Below are 23,012 nucleotides of genomic sequence, written 5' to 3' on the forward strand. Positions count from 1 at the left end.
TGTCATCTGCACCTAGATATATTATCAATGCTCACTGCAACAGTGAGACATATGAGTGTGATGTATACATGTTTTGTTTTCGAAACACCGATACTATCCGATTTACGATCAAGAGAAATTCAAATTTCTTGCATTTAAAAAAACGACTAGAGTCATGTATATGATTTGGTCCTGTGTCACAAATCACGTACCAAAATCCAATTTATTTCGAGAACAGTCAATGTAAATTTTACCCACTAAAGGTACGGGACGATGAAGATGTTGAATATATGTTTGTTAGTCACGAACATTCTGGTTGTAACTCTATTGAGTTATATATCACTCTTTTATAAAGTATACCATCTTAACAATCTCAGATAACTAATCAAGCTGAATCTGATGAATTTGAATTGGAAGACTCAGATGAAGTCGACCTAGAAGCAGAAGCAGAAGTCAACGTCGTTGATGAAGAAGAAGAAGAAACTGAGACATATGTCGATCATATGTTGAATAACAACATTGAAGATGACGATCATCCAGTGCCATTACCTCTAAGTCATGTCTATAATCCACCTCTACATATGACAAACATGGATTTGCATGACGATGAAACATCCAACAATGTTTTTTATAACCCATATCCTCGATCAGAGGGTGAGTTAAAAGTGGGAGACACGTTCCGCACTAAAGAAGAATGTGTGTGATCTATCAAAAAATTTCACATGAATAATTCTGCTGATTTCACCGTGAAACGCACTAATTCGAGAAGATATGTTATCGAATATCGTAACATCCTTTGCAAGTTTCGGTTGGATGCGTCTCACAAGAAAGGAATCGATTCTTGGGAGGTAGCTTCTATAGACCCACCTCACAGTTGCATTGGCACTAATGTTGAACAAGATCACCGTAAATTAAACGCTGAATTGATATGTCAAGACATTTTTCCGCTTGTTAACAAAGACCCACTAATGAAGGTGGGTATAATAATATCTCATATCGTCACAAGATATAATTATACTCCATCTTATAAGAAATCATGGATTACAAGGACAAAGGTTGTTGAACTGGTATTCGGCAACTGAGAGGATTCATACAAAGAATTACCATAGTTTTTATGGGCACTTAAAAAATACGCACCAGAAACAGTTGCAATTATGGAGACATTGCCAACATTTACACTAGATGGAACTTGTGTTGCTGGAAATAGAATTTTTCACCGCCTCTTTTGGGCGTTTCAACCATGCATCAAAGATTTTGCATTTTGCAAACCTATTATTCAAATTGATGAAACATGATTACACGAAAAATACAAGGGCACTTTGCTTATGGATGTTGCACAAGACGACAACAATAATGTCTTTCCCATTGCCTTTTCTCTGGTTGAAGGTGAAACCTCTAGTGGTTGGGGTTTCTTCCTTCGTCATCTCAAAACACATGTCGCTCCACAAGCCAATCTCTGTTTGATTTCAGATAGACATGCGTCCATTGAGAGTGCTTACAATAACCATGATAACAGATGGCATGATCCTCCTTCTACACATGTCTATTGCATTAGACATATCGCACAAAACTTCATGCGTGCAATCAAAGACAAGAACCTTCGTAAAAAAGTGGTGAATACAAGGTATGCTCTAACTCAGCCGTAATTTCAACATTACCATGACGAAATTAGATTGTCTAATGCAGATGCAGGAATTTGGGTGGATAGTATACCATTAGAGCAGTGGAAAAGGGTATTTGACAGAGGCTGTCGATGGGGCCACATGAAAACAAAACTTGTGGAATGCATGAACGACGTATTCAAAGACATTAGAAATCTACCAATAACCGCATTGGTCAGAACAACCTATTTTAGGTTGGCATCTACCTTCGTAACCAGAGGTGAAAGATGGAGGGCAGTGTTAATGTCAGGTCAATTATTCATTGAATGTTGTATGAAAGTGATGAAAGAGAAAACTATAAAAGCTAGCACATACGCGGTTACAATCCTTGACCGTCATAGGCAAAATTTCAGTGTATAGGAAACAATGGACCATAATGAGGGGAGGCCAAATTTATCCTATGCTGTTAGACTAAACAGAAGTTGGTGCGATTGGGGAAAGTTCCATACCTTTCGTATTCCTTGCTCCCATGTCATTGCGGCATGCACACATACTCTCCAGGACGCTTACAACCATCTATCTGATGTTTACAAGGCCATTACCGTCATGAATGTGTATAACGAAAGCTTCTCAGTGCTAGCAATGGAGGAATACTGGCATCCATATGAAGGGGACATAGTTTGGCACAACGATGAGATGTGAAGAAAGAAAACAAGATGGCCAAACATCACATATATTAGAACAAAAATGGATATGACTGATAAAATGATAAGATTATGTAGTATATGTCGTCAACCCGGACACAATAAGAATAAATGCCCCAATCTAGGAGCAACCTCTACATCATAATTTAGTACCTCCTTTCAATTTTTGTAACCTTGGTTTTTTATATATTAATAACTTTTTGTTACAACAAGGTTAACAACAAACATCACTCTAACATAAGCACACTTAAAACCGAACAAGTCTAAATAAACAACACAAACAACAAATATCGAATACAGATGATAATACTTAACAACAATATTTAAAAACAATATTTCTAACTGATTACAACAATCAAACTGATTTCATCTGGTCAAAACATCATTTCCCTAGCATCCTTATCAGTTTTTACTCGCACTCAATCAAATATACTATCGAGTTTCTCAATACTTCTAATTTTTCCCCTTTTGGTATTTTTCCATCTAACCAACTCCTTCTTTAGTTGATCGAAACGACAAATGTTCCAGAAGAGCATCACCATCGGAGGTTTGTCTCTCGAATAAATCACTTTTCTATAGCGACGACGAACACCAAACATGTTTGCAATATGATGAAAAGAGATGTGGAAAAATGAATCACACAACACCTCTATTTATACAAAAGAAAATTGCACATTACAATGAGACGCCAGACCAATTGACGCCTCCTCTCATTTAGTGTACATGGGCGCCAATTGGATTGGCAACACCATGTGTTGTCGCCAATCCAATTGATGTCCCCTCTTAAAAATTAAGGACAGAGGCCTATTGATCTGGCGCCTATGCCTTACTATTTTTTTTTGAAAATGGATAGATTAGGAATTAGTTTGAAAACTGAATTATTTTAGATTTTTTTTTTAAAATCTAGAATATTTGAGTAAAAATTTTACCAATCACGAATCTTACCATTTTATTAAAAAATAAATAGAAAATTTTATTTAGAGAGAAATAAATACAAATACTGAATAATAGACTCTACCTTTCATTAAAAAAGTATATCCTACTATTGAGAAAACTCCACCGATATATATTTTTTCAAACATGTTTATATTTATCACTCTAATTAAAATCCTCTTTTCACTTTAATGAATTACAAGATTTGTTTTTTTTCTTAGAAATTGAAATTGGAATTGAGTAAGACAATATTTATTTTGTTTTGAATTTTATTTTTTATTTTGTGTGTGTTTTAACGACATTTTTATCTCCTAATTTATCACATTTACTAATATAATATTAATTTTTAAAAGAAAACGATTTGATTTTTAAAATATTACATTTGCTACATTTAGTAAAAAAAATGATGTGACATATTTCATAAATGTTATGGAAAACTCAATTATATATTCTAACCAGTCTTATAAGCTGGACAGTCACAATTATCTTTATACTATATTATTCCTTCTTGCTTTATGATCCAGAGTGTTTAAGCTGATTTCTTCCTCAGAGTGAATAGCATAACGAGTTTTCATCACCTAATTTCAATGTCACACCAGTTGAAACCTGCAAAACCATTACTAGACATTCTTACACTTTATTCCAATGCACATGCACATAATAAAAATTGCAATGGATATTCTTACACTTTACTAAACATTTTGACTTACAGAATGTGTGAAGCCATCAAAAGCTCTTGGTCATTGTCCAATAGCATCTTCACCAAATCTTACTGAAACGCATAATCACTACTAGAAAATATCATTTTAGCCTGAACGTAAATTGGATGTTAAACGTTGAAATCTGGACACTAACAACAATTTAGCGTCCAATTCATTGATGACAATAAAAACCTTGAAACTAAACATTAACATCCTCCTGAAACTAATTAGAATTATATAAATGGACTCTAAAACAGAAGTTAAGTAGTGATCTCATCGTAGATGTTAATTAGTGTTTATAATCTGCTGAAGCTAAATTTAACATCAACATATTTTAAACTCTAACTAGCATTAATTTTTAAGGAAGCTAAATTTAACATCAACATATTCTAAAGGCTAAATAGTATTAATTTATTGTTGATTCTAAATTTCGAGTCCAAAATAAAAAATACTAAGTCAAATTTATAAAATTATTAAATACTTTAATTTAGCATAAAAAAATTGGTGCTAATATTATTACCAGTTAAATAATAGTTATAAATTGTTTATTTTGTAAATCACAACTGATAGAAATTGTTTATTTATTTATTGTGTAAAACAATAGTTTAAAAAAAAGCATTTGCATTTGAATGTATGAATATTTGGATGCTAAATAGATGCTATTAGCATCAAAAATTGGTTGATGCTAAATTGTTTGAAGCTAAATCACATTTTTCTTTTAGGGAACAATAATCAGAATCAAAAATAGAAATTTGAAGAGTTTGAAGGGTATTAAGTGTGCACTCTATTCTTTTACAAAGTTTGAAGAGTAATACCGGACGACACACTGCTCAAACCTTAAACAAACTTTAAAACATGTATTTTTTGTTGCCACGAAAGGGAGCATGCTCCTTCATGTGTTCACCTTGCAAACAACCACATTCATGAAAATCATTTTTTAATAAATTGACAAATAAAAAAGATGTTAAATGTTGTTACCTATTAATCCATAACACATAATCTTATGTTGAAATATTCATAATACAATGCAATCAACAATGGATGTAACTTATAAAGAATGAAATATATGCATAACATTCTTATTCCTTATTCAAAACTAACTTGTGAAATTGTCAAATGGATCAATAATAATGGTTGTGTTATTCATGACTTCAAAATTACGAATTATTCATGACTCCAAAAAATTCAAATTGTGTATGTAAATACAATTGAAAAAAATGTTTAATACAAAGTTTAGTAAATGGTCAGTATATACATGTATAATTATGTATTTTCGTACCTAAAAATGAATTAAAGAGGTCCAACCTGCCCAAAAAAGCAACTGCTCCACCAGAACCAGCAAAATAAAATTCTACAAGCAAATCAGAAAATTATAATGAGACTTAATTTTAACAAGTTTTAAAAAGGCACAATTGATTTCCTATAGTCCATGAAACAATTAAATCAATTATCTCATATTATTCAAGTAGATCAAGGACTTTTGGGCCATTCTCGTTAGAAGGCTTTAATCAGATTTGAGAACAAATAAGCGTCTCGACCATTCCTAGACTCAAAGAGCTCCTATACATGTCTAAAATCCTTCCCCCATTGCTAAAAGCACTTTCTAATGCTACACTTGAAACATGTGTTGCCAAAACATCCCTAACCAATGTTGCTAATATAGGATAACATGTGGAATTCTCCTTCCACCATTTAAGAATGTTAAATCTTTCAGCATCTTTCTAACAAGGGTCACCTAAGTACTTCTCTAATTCATTTTGATTATCAATTGTGTCTTTCTCCTTCAAGTGTTGTTTAAAAGCATAAACACTAGTAAGAAGTGATAATTTTTTAGGTTGGGTAGACATTTCTCTAAGGGTAGTGCTCCTTGATGGTGCATCTAAGATACCAGCCCCACAATTCTTCTCATACTCATTTATATATCAATTGTATAGTTTAAATAAACTGATTTTGACACACTCAAATCTTTTTCTTCGCAAGTTCACTACCAATCCCATACATGTCATTGAAAGACCATCCAATTTAGCCAAACTTAAACCTATTGTCAAAGATCACTCAAAAATAAAGAAAATGATTCACTTTTACCATATTTCCCCAATATTTATCATATTTAGTCTTCATACTTGAAACCATTGGAGGCACATAAGTATTCATGTTTAAAGACGCTTCTTGAAGCTCACACAAAATTGAAAATAAGTTATGAAAGGCTGAATGTAAGGACATTTCTTGTGAAAATAAAAATATTTTGGTTGTTTCATAGAACATTTAAAAAAAAGCCCTAGTTTTTTCCCAATCAACAGAAAAAGGTGGGTCAGAAAGGTAAAAAAAACTCCAAGGATCCTCATCCTCTAACTTTTCAAATCTTGCTTGGAACTTTTCAGCAGTATCCAACATCAAGTAAGTGAAATTTCACCTTGTAGAAACATCAAGGCAAAGTTTTCTTTTACTTGTTATCCCTGCAATTTCTATACACTCCTTAAACTTTTAATTTTTTTTTTGGTGAATACCTCACAAACCTAACAACATTTCAAATACTTTCGATAAATAACTTATGATCTTTTTGTCCATCTCTCGTTACGAAGTTTAAGATATGGGCATCATACCTCATATGCAAAAAAAAACCCTTCATCCATTAAATCATTCTTGTTCTCAATTCTTTTTTTCCAATACGACACAACCACATCATTACATGATACATTGTCTAAGGGTAATTGTTGACTTTTTCCTAACTCCTCATTCCTTCAAAATATTCTCCGTTTTTTTACTTATGGTGTCACCTTTGTTATTTGGAACTAAACTAAAACTAATAATTTTTTTATGGTAGTTCCATGCACTATCAATGAAGTGCATAGTTGTTTCTATGTAACTAAGGTTTTGAATAGAAGTCCAACATCCAGTGGTTAGTGCAACCTTAGCATAATCCGATTTAAAAAGGGATTTAAGTTTTAACATTTCAGCTAGGTAAAGTTGAAAGCAATGCCTAGAAACAATCCTCTTTGAAGGGATTTTATGGTTGTAATTGTTTACATATTTGCTTAACCCCCCAAACCACTCAAAAGAAATACCCATCAAGAATAACAAAGGTAGTAATAGCCTTTCTACATGCTTGAGCATTGAACATTTGCCTTATTAAACCTAAAAAAAACACCCTCATACCTTACAAGGTTTGTTTGTATGGGATCTTTCAATAAAAGGTTAGGGTTTTGTGACACACTTTCGAGTGAGGTAGCATGTTATATGTTCCATGTGATTTAGGTTCACATATGTATCTTTTATGATGTTGTTTACCCGCGATTATTGGTCCAGGCTCCTCATATAAAATATTAAAGTTTGACAAAACATGAGAAGTTTTCCTAGTTCCACTAGCATTAGGTTTCCTTTTTTTTTCCTACGAGTGGAAAGGGGAGGAAGTGTATCTCCAACATCTGTTGGTTGTGTTGGTTGAGTAGGGGAAACATGATATTCTATAATACACTTTGACACATACACATATCTATATTTTATATAACGTATGCACATAATATACCTAAGTGACTAACAAACATCCATACATACAACCTTATATCATGTCATTTACTATTTTAAACACACAAACAACTAAATTGTATATAGTGTATGCACGTCATATACTTTGAGTCACTAACAAACAACCATACACACAATTTTATATATCATATCATTTACACTTTTAAACATATAAACACCTAAATTGTATATAATGTATGCACACAATCATATATCACTTTGAGAAAACACACAAGCATACCTTGACCCACTCCTTACAAGCTAACATTTCCAATTCCATATAAGCTATCATCTCCAACTCCATACAAACTATCATTTTTGACTCCATGCAAGCTATTTTCTCCATATTCCATCTTCCAATTAAAAAAAGATAATGGATAGCAAGAACAAGACAATAGAATATTATGAGCTTAAACATCATATTATAAGGTTAAGATAGACATAGACTCAAACATCATATTATAACATAGTATTACATATTATGAACTTAAACATCATATTATAACATATTTTAAACTTAAACTCAAGCAAATTTTCACTGAACATCATATTATAAGATTAAGATAAACTTAAACTCAAAGTCTCAAACATTATATTATAACATATTACAAACTTAAACATCATATTATAACATATTATGAACTTAAACTCAAATAAATTTTTACAGCATATATTTCCACTGATTTCACAAAGTTAAAAATATTATAAACGTATGCTCCTTTGATTCAAACATCAAACTCATGCTACTAAAAATCATTCCTTCAATTCAAACACACTACTAAAAATCCAACCCCATATTCCTTCGATTCAAATATCAAACATCAAATTCCTGCTACTAAAAATCATTCTTTTGATTCAAATATAGTACTAAAAATCGAAACCCATACTCTTTCACGAAAATTACTTTTCTAAATAACCAAAACAAAAAATAAAAATAAAAATCCATGCAAAATATTTTATTAACATTAAACAAACAAGCGTTAAAATATGAAATTTTCACTCCTTTATGTTTGATGACGCACGGTGGGCTAAAGCCAATGTGTCCTTCTTTACCCTCAGACTATCATGATAACATCTTTGGACAGTTGTCTGATCTCCTTGGATCACCCTAATGCATTCGTTTGATAGTGAATATTTCATGTTGAGATATATGGTACATAGGGTGGCGCCTAAAAGGTTGAAGATAAACCTACCTATGATCATATTTTATAAGGAATAAGCATTTATACCAAGGTACTTGACTTTGACCATCTTCGCATTTTCGTTCAGCCCAAAAACCATCTTAAGGGTGATGTATGTGGAGTTATGTGCTTACAAGCACCAAAAAGTGTCAACCACAAGTCTCTTCACAAGGCCTGAGTAAGGCGGGGCAAGTTCATGTACCACCTTAGTGTGACATCCTTAAAGGTTCTAGAGAGTAACTTGCACGTTAAAGATTCTTCGTAGTCGTTAAAAGTACAATAGTGAGAGAACTTTTACTTGTTTACGTAATGACTGAGGGGTCCTATATTTTCTCTCCTAAATCTTTTCTCTTTCTAAACCTTGGAGGTTGGGGTATTTATAGAGACCTGCGAGATTAGTTAAGTTTGTATGCCATAACCCCATCATGGAGAACATGGGGATAAATAAAAGTCTTTCTCTCTAGATTGTGGGGAGACAATTTTCTCTCCTCCTTGATATGCTTCTACTATCCATGAGACAAACGAGACAGATAGTGGGTGAAAAACTTCAATTTCGCCAGAGGACTAGCCATTCCCACTTAGGCGCCCACACCACTTTGGGGCATCCATATCCGCCTTGGACGACTAGCCCGCTTTCTGTCCCTAATTGAGGTTTAACCAAAAACATACTTTGGCACGAATCATTCCTTATTCAAACTTAAATAAGTGATCTCAGTCCAATCACTTTGTACTTTAATTAATATCTTGATAAAATTTATAACATTAAATATGAAAAAACTATTGAATATTTAACATATTTATATTCTATTTCTATTAAAATATGAAATTGATAAATTTTATTTTATTTTATATTTGTTTTATTTAATTTTTTTAATATATATTTTTTAATTTTACTTTGAAAAATTGTTATAAACTAAATATAGACGTTCTTACTAAAATGTGGTTGGTAAAAAAATGAAAATTATTAAAATAACATGCTAAAAAATACTAAAAAATACTAGTGACGAGAAACTTTTCATTTAAAATATATTGGACAAACTCATATAACAAAACTCAAGAGACATGTGCAATCGATAAATCTATATCTAATAAAGAATAATGAGAAAACTGAGTTACGAGAATAATATATTTAGAATAACAGAATTATATAAAAGAGAAATCTAAGAAATGAGAGATAAGATTTGTTAACAATTATAATAAAAAATAAATATAAAAATTTATAATATCTGAACTCCATTAAAAAAATTGATTGCAAAATTATAATAAAATATAATAAATTTTTAAAAATTATGTAAAAATTTGTTTAACATCATAAAAATGATCTAACTAATATTTTTTTTAATTTATTTATCAAATTTACAACAAAATTAATATAAATTTATATTCTAAATAGTTCATTATATTTAAGAACTAATAATTGACAACAAAAATAAGATAGAAGGAATCACTTTTTAGTTACCAAATTCCTTATTATTGCTGCAAATGACACTATAAGAAGGACAAGGCGCAGCTGATGATGCTAAAGGGTTAAAAAGAAGAAGATTGAGGAAATGACATCTACAATGAAGCAGAGGTGTGAAAGCTCAGAGTGTAAAAGATGATAAACCGATAACGGGAGACAAGGACACCCCCAGGACAAAGGTGTAATAGTCACTACTGAAAGCAAAGAAATCTATCGCTGGTAAATCTCCGTTAACATCGTTTGCATGCACTGGGATTATCCATTTTGTAATATACTGACTTTTAGTAAGTTCTGTAAAAACCAGATTACAAATATAATGAGTGTACAAATAAATGTCTATCCAAAACTCAATGAATTTTAAGTATCCTCTTATACTCTAGTCTAGAGACATGAGATCAAGAGAATTCAGACTTATTTCTCAATGTATTTGCATGCACTGATGCTTACTCTTACTCGTTACATTTTTCAATCGCGGGCTTGTCTTCATTATCGAGAGTAAAAGCTTCTTTGTCATTTGTCGATGAAACACGACCAATTGTTGCTTCACACTAGCATAATAAAAGTGAACACAAACATCAACAAGGTTAGAACATAACACAGAACATATCTACAAAAGCATACAATCTCAAAGTAGCAAACAGACCTGGATAGACATTGGGTTTGTGGAGTTACATTCATTATTGATGTTTTGCATAACTTGTTGTGAGTTCACATTTGGCATTGGAAAAGAAAACATTGGAGCGCACGGCATTGGCATGTGGAGTCCATGGCAAGGAAGTCCGAACATTTGAGGATTTGGCCTTGCCGCCGCCATCCCATGTAAAGCAGAAAGTCCAGATGCATGTGCAGCTGGTAGATGAGTTCCTTCAAATTGAGGCACCCCTAACCCCATTTGCATGGCTGAAAAGGGAGACATATGCATCTGCTGCATTCCCGCAGGTAACATCATCGGCATGTATAAACCACCTCCTCTCATTGACATTATCTGCATAAAAAGATAAGAAACAAGGATGTATATAATGTGAAAATATCAAAATTCAAAGGATTGAAAGGAAGATGTAAAAGAGAAGAGAAAGAATACTTCCAGTTGGAGTTGAAGGGTTTTAAGATACTCAATTGCCTCATCCAGCATGGAAGCTTTATCCACCTAAGACATATTAAGCACAAAAACAAAATATATTTAAGATATTTAGTTCTAAAAATTTATCAGAAAAAAAAAATGCCAACCTTATTGCAATTCGGTATGAGTTCTTGCAATGTCCGCATCTTCTCATTGATCGTGTCTCTTCGTTTCTGCACGAATGAATACCAGAAGTTTATAATCACATAAATCAGAAACACTATTGCTAACAATACTCTTGAGATGGAAAATTTGTGGTCTCACCCTTTCAGATAGATTGTGTACTTCAGCCGAACGGTTTCTCTTCGAGCCAAAACCTCCTCGTCCATGAGCTTTCTTTTTAATACCGACCGATTCATCCTCAACGTCCTACAGGTTAACAAAAAATTGCTTATAGTAAAACACACTTATATAAATCATAAGATAGTTTAAGAAATAGGACAGTGAAATTCTAAGATTTTTACTTCACTTTGGCTGTGCCAATCGAAATCCTCAGAGTATATATTTTTTCCCTTCAAATTTTGATTCGGGTCATCTGAGTCTCTATATGCTCTATTATCCGAGCAAACAGAAGAAGAGACTTCTGCTGGTTTCGTACATTTTTCGACATCTTTTTGACAATATCTACCACTTTTACCAAGAACTTGATTCGAAGTTCGACCAACCTTGAAGACATCTGCGTCCTGCTCTGGAGATTTCGGCTTCAAATATTTCAAATCAGGCCTATTGTTCTTTATTCCCACACTTTGTGATCTTGAAGAAGACAAACTAATTTTCAGAAGATTAGCCTTCACAATAGCAACAGGTTTTGCAAAATGGGTGAAATTCACTATGGTTGAGGAAGATGGAATGTCATTTTCAAGCGATGGTTGACATTGATGCAACAGCGATGGCATCATTATCAAATCATCATGATGACCCTTAAGAGTATGAGACGGTAAAGTCTTACAAGTTGGACTCTTTTCACCTCTAGATTGAACCTGCACTGAAATCTGGTCATTTTCCGAAACCAGCTCAAGCAAATCGTTTTTGTGTCTGCATTGAATCAGTCAAAAACAGTGTTATTAAAACTATTAAAAAGAATCAAATACATTTACACATAGACAAAGTTTCAAACATGTAATGGGTGTTATTGAACAACTTACACAGAAGATTGATCTTTGTTTATCTCTTTATGATCGACTTTTTGTTTAGACATACCGTAAAATTCATGCAGATGCATCATGAATAGTATGGAAAACAACCTTGTGAAACACAGAAACTTAAGAAAGTGTTATTGCTTCCAACATAAATACTATGTTGACAGTGAATGAATGCCTCAAACAAGTTTTGTAGACACGACACAAGCCCCACTAGTAGTACACTAGGAGACAAAGCAATCCCTATTTATGAACTAATAATTCACAACAAAAATAAGATTGAACGAATCTCTTTTTAGTTACCAAATTCCTTATTACAAAACTACTTTACTACAAAAATAAATAAATAAAGCTATATCTCAGGTCATGTTAGATTAATTTTGATAAAGCTTACTAGAATAATTAAAAAGTTCAGGTTCGGTCTTTTAGACCCGAAAAAACTATTATTCCATCCGTTCTTTTTTAAATGTTATTTTTTTGATTTTTTATATATATTAAAAAAGTTAATTATTATTGTTATTTTTTAAATAATAATTTTTCTTTTATCTATAATATTCTTAATTATTTATTACATTTATTTTACTTTTTCTCTCTATGTAATAATTACCTATGGATAATTTTGATAAAAATGCAATTAATACTATCTTGAATTTTGCAAGTGACAATTAAAAAAAATAATTTTTTTTAAAGAAAATGACACTTATAAATAAAGAAGGGAGTATTATTTTTTATAAAAGATAAAATTGAGAGAAAAATAATCCACAAATATGATTGATACAAACCATGACACAAATTGAAATTGAGTCCTATTAAGGGTCCATTTGTTTATCTCATTCACACAATATTATGAGAATTTTTTTCCTGCCACCCCCTAAATTATACATGTCACCTCCCTATATTTTCATAGTGTCCAAATTGTATTTGGTTAAAAATTGAATGAAAATTCCGAATGAAATTTACAGTAGTCTTAATAAAATTTTCGGTAAAGTTCAAAATTTCTGATAGTACATTTTAAATTTTTGGTTTGTTTCATTAATTTCTGAAAAATTGAAATTTACATGTGGCTACGGAATTTCAACCGGATATTTTTTTATTTATTTTTTGAACGTTCAGGATTTTACCGACAATTTTGGATGGTTGTGATTGCACTGACAAATTTTGTGTAGTTCAGAGTAAATGAAAAGTTGTATAAATAGGGGGTCACGTGTTTGATAAAAACATCTCTAAAAATGTCGCTTCCTCAATTTTTGATTAAGGCAGAAGTGTACTTTAATGGAGCTTCACCTCCCGTAGAGTTCCGGCTTCCGAATGACACCACATCTCTCGCCAGCCTGATATCCAAGTTGAATGAATTATTGCTTGATACTGAAACTATGAAGGTGAGAAAGATCGAGTTTCATAAAGATTGGATTGATACTGACGTGAGGGTGAAATACAACCTTATTGAGTTCATGACCGACGAAGATGTGAAGGAAATGTGGAGATCATTTTTCCGTATGATAACAAAGTGGTCGATCGAGTTATATGTTAGGCTTTCAAGATCTGTTGACGACATAATGGAGATGTTGAAACGTCAAGAATCATCTGGCAGTGTTTAGGTTTTTCTTATTTATTATTGTTTTCTTAAGTTATGTTTAAGTTAATGTTGATGTTGCATCTGTATTTCGGTTAACGTTGATGTTTAAGTTATGTCATCAAAAATATTATGCAATAAAAAGTTATGATGAAAAAGTCTGAATAGTATACAAATAATACATAATATACGAAATCCATGATATATAAAAGATGTCTAAATAGGCCCCTCACTAGCTATGTCTATAGTCCGAGATAATCCAGTATAAAGCTCGCCATATGGGTTTACCAAACCCATGAGGTTATCCATAATAAATGCAATCATCTGGAGGCATTGTTAGGCATTGGCATCAGCTGCAAGAGGCGACGACGAAACTTCATCAATAGGTACCACAACACCAGAAGGCCCCGCATCAGTAGTAGGTGGGATGATGTCAAGGTGTGATACAGTGAAGTACCACTCTAAGTAGCCATCCTCACACTGCGATAGATCTTGAACCCTAACTGTCTGATCTCTAATGGCATGACCAGAGCTGATGAAGTTAATTTGAAACCACCAATCAATGCCCGCAGATGTTATATCTAGAACCGGTCTTGGGATACTCTGAACATAACCATACTATCACAAACACCTCTCATGCAAGTGTCTAGAAACCATGGTCTCCCACCGCATATAACCTGAATATAATGACGACTCCTTGAACTCACGGTGGACTCTATGACCAGTGTATGGTGTATATATGACATCATCTATATTCAGCGCATCAGGCCTCCTCCTGTACTCAGCAACACCACTGGGATGTGTCTGTTTGGCCTTCCATCTCTTCGCTCGTGGGGACCCCACTGGGCAATGTCTCACCCTCGTGTCACAGATGATGGGGAAATGCTCGTATATCCAACACTGATATCAAAATAGAGACACAACGCATGGTAAATAAGAAATTCTATTCCTAAGAATTAAATAAGAAATCAACAATAACTAATAATGTCAAGTATACTTGTAGCATACTCAAATAGCCAACAAGTTGTTTGGTCTCAAAGACCGTCATTGTTAGACAATAGGCCTAGATCTAGAGGGGGTGAATAGATCCCAAGTTAAAAATTTATCTGAAAATTTTACTTAGAAAAATTTATGGCGCGGAAGCAAGTTTCAAATACTTCCCGGATCAAAAATCGTCTAACCGAACCTAATGCATATGCATACATTCATCACCTCATCATCTTATTTGCATTTGCATTCATAAAAAGGCATGATACGTGGACTCAAGATATGGTGTTCATATCTAAGATCACTTGATCATGTTGGGATGTTTCTAATCAACCCTAAAACCCTAAACCCCAACTTCAAGCACTCATTGATCTTGTGAGATTGCACAAGGCTCCCCATTCATCTCTTAAACCTTAATTTAATGGTGGGCCTTGATTGGGAGCATTGTTTGTTCATCTGGTCATTCATGTGCCATAACCCTAATTCCTTGATCCTCTGTGACTTGTCCAAGTCATCATTTGACTTTGAGCTTTGTGCTTTTACCTTGGCTTTGAAGGAAACCCTAACCCCTAGCCTTGGGTATGCTTTAATCTTATGGATCTACATCATGATACCTCATGTACACCTAAACCCTAGTTTGTCTAGCCTTGGTTATTGATTGACCCTTTTGACCCAAGAAACCCTAAGTATGGGTGCTCACTCTTGGTGGTTCATCTGATCTTTGCTTGAGGCATGAAACCCTAGTTTATAAGGTCTTGCCTTGGGATTTGCTTGTTGCTTATTGCTTATTGCTTGTACACCAGGACCTAGTTGTGCCCATACATTTCCTTGCTTTGACTTATTTTTTGAATCCCTACTTCATGGAGATTGCACTTGATCTTTTCGTCATGCATTTGCCATCAATCATCTGCCTAAGTTCCCTTGCTTGATTTGTTTGATCTTTGTCCATACAAGTGTGTCTATGATCCACAACTTGTGATGCATTTCATTTGCCATTTCTTATTGCTTTGATTCACGATACATTGGTCCATTTATATCCATTCAAGTTAATTCCATTCATAACCATATCATTCATACATGAAAATGCAAAAGACTAATTTTGAACAAAAAGTTGACTTTGGTCAGCAATTGACTTTTTTGTCAACTTTGATCAAAGTCAACATATCATTCTAAAAAACCTATTTTTCAATTTAATCTTCATTCATACATTTGCATTCGCTTTAAGTTCATTTTATTCGTAATCATATAATTCAAAATACAAAAATCACAACTTTGGCCAAAGGTTGACTTTGGTTAACAATTGACTTTTTTGTCAATTTGACCAAAGTAAACCCACCATTTTCCAAGACCTTAAGCATGACATCCATTTCATATTGCATTCATATAGCATTCATACATTGGATGTAGCAAAGCAAGTAAGGACTAACTTGAACTTTGACTCACTTTGAATTAAAATCATAAATGAGTTTTTCCATTACAAGCATATCACATAAATCCATAAGCATTCATTTACACAAGCATTGGTTACATAAGCATCTTACACCATGAGCTAAGCCTAATGCATTTTATAACTACTACAACGCATCAATACATGTTCTCAATCAAGAGTGGACAAAAGGAGTATTATGTTTGGAATTGGGCTGTAACACCCCAATTAAACTAAGCTAATTATTTGATTTAAATTAATATTTTATTTATTAATTTAATTGGATAATTGGATGTTTGGATTATTTTATTTTATTATTATTTTGGAATAATAATTATTGGGATAATTATTTATTGGAATAATATATAAGTTGGAATTTAGAAAAATCCCATTTTTGGTAAAAAGGTGAATTTCACGTGAAAAGGGAAAAAAGAGGCAGAAAGGGCAAAAAAAAGCCAGAGAACGAAGGTTGAAGGAAGGAAAAGCTTAGAGCTCGGAAGCTGCCGGATTAACTCAGGTAAGGGGGTTTATCATCAATTAACGGGTATTATGGGATGATATGTACTGGGTAGTAATAGACCATTTGTTTTACCTCTGATTGGATGATATATGCTGAATTGTGAAACTTTTGAGATGAACGAAAATTTGATTATAATTGACGAAATTCGTAGGAATTTGAGATGGAAAGGTTAGCAAATTGTGAAAATCGAAAGTGTATGATTAGTGATAGATGATAGGAATGCATTGTGTGTAAAATTTGGACTGTAGAAGGTTGAATTGGGTAGATCTCGTAGCAGAGAAAGCCATTGCAGATTTGTGAGCTCTGGTTTCTGGTCATACGCGTATGGCACTAGGCAATACGTGTATGAGATGTTGGTACGCGTATGGGGGGAAGCCTTACGCGTAGGGGAGAAAGATGACGTTTTGAACGTAAATTGGTCTCTGGTGGTACGCGTAATGGGGTATTGTTACGCGTAGCATACGCGTATGAGACAGGTGATACGCGTATGAGTTGGGCGAGGAAATGCGCAATACGCGTATGAGAGTGGGCATTACGCGTATGGGATTGGCCAGTTTTGGGCAATACGCGTATGGAAGAGGTAATACGCGTATGGGCAGAATTGTGTTTTGCTGTGCTACTGTTGTGCAGTTTGTGGTTGTTTAGGCTGAGTGATGCGACTTAGCTGAGATATGATGTGATAGGGATCATTTCCCGTTGTTTTGAGTGGCATAGGTATTAGTAGAGTGTGCTAATGCTGTGTTTGCTTTTGTGGCATGACATGATATGCTTTTGTGATTAATTATGTTGATGATGTGTGATGGTATACGTGATGATGTGAATGTATGCATTTGTGAATAGACTGTATTATGGCTTAGAGTGTGAGCATGTGTCTATTCTTGATTATTGTTGATGTTGCATTGCTAGGTGATTAGCATGCATATTGTGGCCTTCGGGTGGTAGCTAATTCCCATGGTGAGGAATTAGTGAGTTTAGTCATTTTTGGACTGTTGTTGATTGTTTGCATGCTAGGTGAGTAGCGTGCATTTCATGGCCCATTTGGGGTGGTAGCTAATTCCCATGGTGAGGAATTAGTGAGTGAGTCACTATGTCTCAAATGAGTGGGACTAGTGAGCTTGGTAGCCGTGCCTGGATTTGGACGGTGAGGTTGAACTATATGTTCACAAATAGTCGGTACCGCATGCATAGAGTCTCATTGCATAATGAATGTGTGGCATATGATATGATTGGATGTATTCCAGTATCATATGTGTGTTGTGTGTTGTGTTGTTAATGATTGAATATGATGGAGAATTGTACCGTTGAGTATGATGTTTGAATGGATATTACTGTTGCTGAATGCGTAGTCTAATTAGGGTGAATTAATGTGTTAATTACTTGGCATTACATGTTGTTCTATAATGCTTATTATATTGATTGAGGAACTCACCCTTACGCCTATTTTTCAGGTAACGAGAAATGAGTTGAGTAGAAGCTTATGCTTGGAGTCTAGAGTAGTTTCTTATGGGTCATGCTCTGATAGATGTAACATCGGGAAGGGGATGTTTTAATTAAATTGATATTGGTTGTTGAATGATTTACATGTATTGTGTTACATGTTTTACATTGAGTTGAATTATTCCGCTGCGAATTATGCAAAAGAATCTTATTTTGATTTAAATAAATGAGCATGACAGGATATTTTGATAAATGAAGTGAAATGATTGTGTGACACCCTTCGGGGCATAATTACTCTGATGAATATATGTGTATTTTAATTATAATAATTTGGGGTATTTAGAAGGGTGTTACATTAGTGGTATCAGAGCATAGTCGGTCGTGTCGAGTCGTAATTATTCTGTTTCCCCTGTACGGGATAGGTGTTGTGTAACCCTATCAGTACTTATTTGTTTAGCTTGTTTGGGTTTTCAGAATAGAGATGGCTGGAAGAGGTAGAGATGATGCTGCGATTGCTGAAGCTCTGGGTATGCTGGCTGGAGTACTTGGAGGGAATCCGAATGTTATGGGAATGGGAGCTGCTCGTCAGTTGAGTGAGTTCCAGAAGAACAATCCTCCAATGTTCAAGGGAGCATACGATCCAGATGGTGCTCAGAAGTGGTTGAAGGAGATTGAGAGAATCTTCCGAGTGACTGAGTGTGCTGATAACCAGAAGGTCAGGTTCGGTACACATATGCTGTCAGAGGAGGCTGATGATTGGTGGGTTGCTACCCGCACTGAGTTGGAAACTGCTGGAAATGCTGATATTTCTTGGGCTGTGTTCAGAGAGAGATTTCTGAGGAAGTATTTTCCCGAGGATGTCAGAGGAAAGAAAGAGATAGAATTCTTGGAACTGAAGCAGGGTAACCGGACTGTTACGGAGTATGCTGCCAAGTTCACAGAACTGTCGAAGTATTATACTCCCTATGCTGAGGCTGCTGGGGAATTTTCTAAGTGTGTGAAGTTTGAGAACGGGTTGCGTCCCGAGATCAAGCAGGCTATTGGATATCAAAGGATTAGAGTGTTTTCTGATTTGGTTGACTGTTGCAGGATTTTTGAACAGGATTCCAAAGCCAGAGCAGAGAGCTATCAGCAGAGGGTTGATAGGAAGGGTAAGAATCAGGTTGATCGTGGGAAACCGTACGCAGCTGGCAAAGGTTTCCAGAGGCAGAGTGGGATGAAGAGGCCTAGTGGAGGAGATTCTAGTGCTCCTGTTAAGTGTTACAGATGTGGTCAGGCTGGACATCGTATCCATGAGTGTACCAGTAATGAGAAAAAGTGTTTTAAGTGTGGCAAGGGTGGTCATTTGGCTGCAGATTGCCGGTTGAAGACTGTGACTTGTTTCAACTGTGGAGAGTTGGGTCATATCAGTCCACAGTGTCCTAAGCCGAAGAAAGAGAATCAGTCAGGAGGCAAGGTTTTTGCTTTATCAGGTTCTGAGACTTTTGCAGATGATCGGTTGATCCGAGGTACGTGTTATATTAATGGCTTTCCTCTTGTAGCTATTATTGACACAGGTGCGACTCATTCTTTTATATCTTTGGATTGTGCTGTGAAACTTAAGTTAGAGATATCTAAGATGCTTGGAAGTATGGTGATTGATACTCCTGCGAAGGGTTCAGTAACCACTACTTCAGTTTGTCTAAGTTGTCCTTTGAGTATTTTTGGTAGAGCCTTTGGGATAGATCTTGTGTGTCTTCCATTAGTGCAGATTGACGTTATTCTGGGTATGAACTGGTTGGTGTTTAACCGAGTTTCTATTAATTGCTTTGATAAGACAGTGATTTTTCCTGAGATTGAAGAAGGAAAGAGTTTGTTTCTATCAGCCAGGCAGGTGAATGAGGAAGTGGCAGATGGGGCAGAGTTGTTTATGCTGTTAGCGACTTTGGAAGCTAAAGATAAACTGGTGATTGGTGATCTAGCAGTGGTGGGTGATTTTCCTGATGTGTTTCCAGAAGAAGTGAATGAATTGCCGCCAGAGCGTGAAGTTGAGTTCTCAATTGAATTGGTACCTGGTACTAGACCGATATCGATGGCTCCTTATCGTATGTCTGCTGTTGAGCTAGCTGAATTGAAGAGTCAGTGGAAGATTTGTTGGAAGAGAGTTGGAATGAATTATTTTCGTCCGAGTGTGTCACCGTGGGGTGCACCAGTGTTGTTGGTTAAGAAGGAGAGATGGTACTATGAGGTTGTGTGTGGACTACAGGCAACTGAATAAAGTAACGATCAAGAATCGGTATCCTTTGCCGAGGATTGATGATTTGATGGATCAATTGGTTGGTGCTAGTGTGTTCAGTAAAATAGACTTGAGATCTGGGTATCATCAGATACGTGTGAAAACTGAGGATATTCAGAAGACTGCTTTCAGAACAAGGTATGGACATTATGAGTATTCTGTAATGCCTTTTGGTGTGACTAATGCGCCTGGAGTATTTATGGAGTACATGAATAGGATTTTCCATCCGTACTTGGATCAGTTTGTGGTGGTGTTTATTGATGACATTTTGGTGTATTCGAAATCTGAAGAAGAGCATGCTGAGCATTTGAGAGTGGTTTTAGGAGTTTTACGAGAAAAGAAGTTATTTGCTAAACTGTCAAAGTGTGAATTTTGGTTAGAAGAGGTTAGTTTTCTTGGTCATGTGATTTCAAGAGGTGGTGTTGCTGTTGATCCTTCTAAGATAGAAGCGGTATCTAAGTGGGAAGCCCCGAAGTCAGTTTCTGAGATAAGAAGTTTTCTTGGACTTGCAGGTTACTATAGGAAGTTTATTGAGGGATTCTCTAAGTTGGCGTTACCGTTGACAATGTTGACCAGAAAGGGGCAAGCGTTTGTTTGGGACTCAAAATGTGAAGAAGGTTTCCAAGAGTTAAAGAGAAGGTTGACTACTGCTCCTATTCTGATATTACCGAGTTCGTCGGAACCATTTGAGGTTTACTGTGATGCTTCATTGTTGGGTTTAGGTGGTGTGTTGATGCAGAATAAGCAGGTTATAGCTTATGCTTCGAGACAGTTGAGGGTTCATGAAAGGAACTATCCGACGCATGATTTAGAGTTGGCAGCCGTGGTATTTGTTCTGAAGTTGTGGAGGCATTATTTGTATGGATCAAGATTTGAGGTTTTCAGTGACCATAAGAGTTTAAAGTATTTGTTTGATCAGAAAGAGCTGAATATGAGACAGAGAAGATGGTTAGAATTTCTGAAGGATTATGATTTTGGTTTGAATTACCATCCGGGTAAAGCAAATGTAGTAGCTGATGCATTGAGCCGGAAATCATTACATATGTCTATGTTAATGGTTAAAGAGTTGGATTTAATTGAACAGTTTAGAGATTTGAGTTTGGTGTGTGAGAGTACCCACAATAGTGTTAAATTGGGAATGCTGAAGTTAACGAGTAATATTCTGGATGAGATCAGAGAGGGTCAGAAATCCGATATGCTTTTGGTTGATAAGTTGACTTTAGTGAATCAAGGTCAAGGTGGTGAATTCAGAGTTGATGAGAATGGTGTTTTGAGATTTGGTAGTCGGGTGTGTATTCCGGAAGTTACAGAACTTAAGAAGAGTATTCTGGAGGAAGGACATCGTAGTGGTTTGAGTATCCATCCTGGAGCTACGAAGATGTATCATGATTTGAAAAAGTTATTTTGGTGGCCGGGAATGAAAAGAGAAATTGCAAGTTTTGTTTATTCCTGTTTGACTTGTCAGAAGTCAAAGATTGAGCATCAGAAGCCGTCTGGGCTGATGCAACCGTTGGCTATTCCAGAGTGGAAGTGGGATAGTATCAGTATGGATTTTGTTTCTGGTCTGCCGAGGACAAATAAGAATTTTGAAGCCATTTGGGTGATTCTTGATAGATTGACGAAGTCGGCTCATTTCATTCCGATCAGAATGGATTATCCGTTAGAGAGATTAGCCGAGTTGTATATTAAGAAGATTGTAAGTTTGCATGGTATTCCGTTGAGTATTGTTTCGGACAGAGATCCTAGATTTACGTCGAAGTTTTGGGAAGGTTTGCAGAAGGCTTTGGGAACTAAGCTGAGATTGAGTTCTGCATATCATCCGCAGACTGATGGTCAGACTGAGAGGACGATTCAGTCATTGGAGGATCTTTTGAGAGCTTGTGTTTTGGAGAAGAGAGGTGCTTGGGATTGTTATTTGCCTTTGATTGAGTTTACCTACAACAATAGTTTTCATTCGAGTATTGGTATGGCACCGTTTGAAGCTTTGTATGGTAGGAGATGTCGGACACCTTTATGTTGGCATGAGTCCGGTGAGAGTGTTGTGGTTGGACCGGAGATTGTTCAACAAACTACGGAAAAGATTAAGATGATTCAGGAGAAGATGAGGATTGCTCAGAGTCGTCAGAAAAGTTATCATGACAAGAGAAGGAAGTCACTTGAGTTTCAAGAGGGAGACCATGTGTTTCTTCGTGTTACTCCGATAACTGGTGTTGGTCGGGCTTTGAAGTCGAAGAAGTTGACACCTCAATTTATTGGTCCTTATCAGATTTTGGAGAGGATAGGAGAGGTAGCCTATCGTATCGCTTTACCGTCGTCGCTTGCGAATCTGCATGAAGTCTTTCATGTGTCTCAGTTGAGGAGGTACATTCATGACCCGTCGCATGTTGTCCAAATAGATGATGTACAGGTGAGAGATAACCTGACTGTTGAAACATCACCTATGAGGATC

The 23,012-nt window shown here is 35.1% G+C and overlaps 2 protein-coding genes across 2 annotated transcripts; one reads left to right on the forward strand and one right to left on the reverse strand.

Annotated features, from left to right (window-relative positions):
* Positions 1–9,942: 9,942 nt before the first annotated feature.
* On the reverse strand, positions 9,943–12,600 carry LOC127132501 (transcription factor PIF3). The gene is made up of 8 exons (XM_051061456.1): positions 12,352–12,600; positions 11,671–12,241; positions 11,471–11,575; positions 11,314–11,379; positions 11,168–11,233; positions 10,730–11,071; positions 10,540–10,634; positions 9,943–10,377 (listed from the first exon to the last, which is right to left on the reverse strand). Exons 1-8 carry the CDS (start codon positions 12,429–12,431, stop codon positions 10,368–10,370), a joined length of 1,335 nt encoding a protein of 444 aa, XP_050917413.1. The 5' UTR covers positions 12,432–12,600; the 3' UTR covers positions 9,943–10,367.
* Positions 12,601–13,574: 974 nt separating this feature from the next.
* LOC127129638 (uncharacterized) lies at positions 13,575–13,943 on the forward strand. Its single transcript, XM_051058790.1, has one exon. The coding sequence runs from the start codon at positions 13,575–13,577 to the stop codon at positions 13,941–13,943; it is 369 nt and encodes a 122-aa protein (XP_050914747.1).
* Positions 13,944–23,012: the final 9,069 nt, after the last annotated feature.

This window comes from Lathyrus oleraceus, chromosome 3 (genome assembly GCF_024323335.1).
Source record: "Lathyrus oleraceus cultivar Zhongwan6 chromosome 3, CAAS_Psat_ZW6_1.0, whole genome shotgun sequence".
Lineage (NCBI taxonomy): Eukaryota > Viridiplantae > Streptophyta > Magnoliopsida > Fabales > Fabaceae > Lathyrus > Lathyrus oleraceus.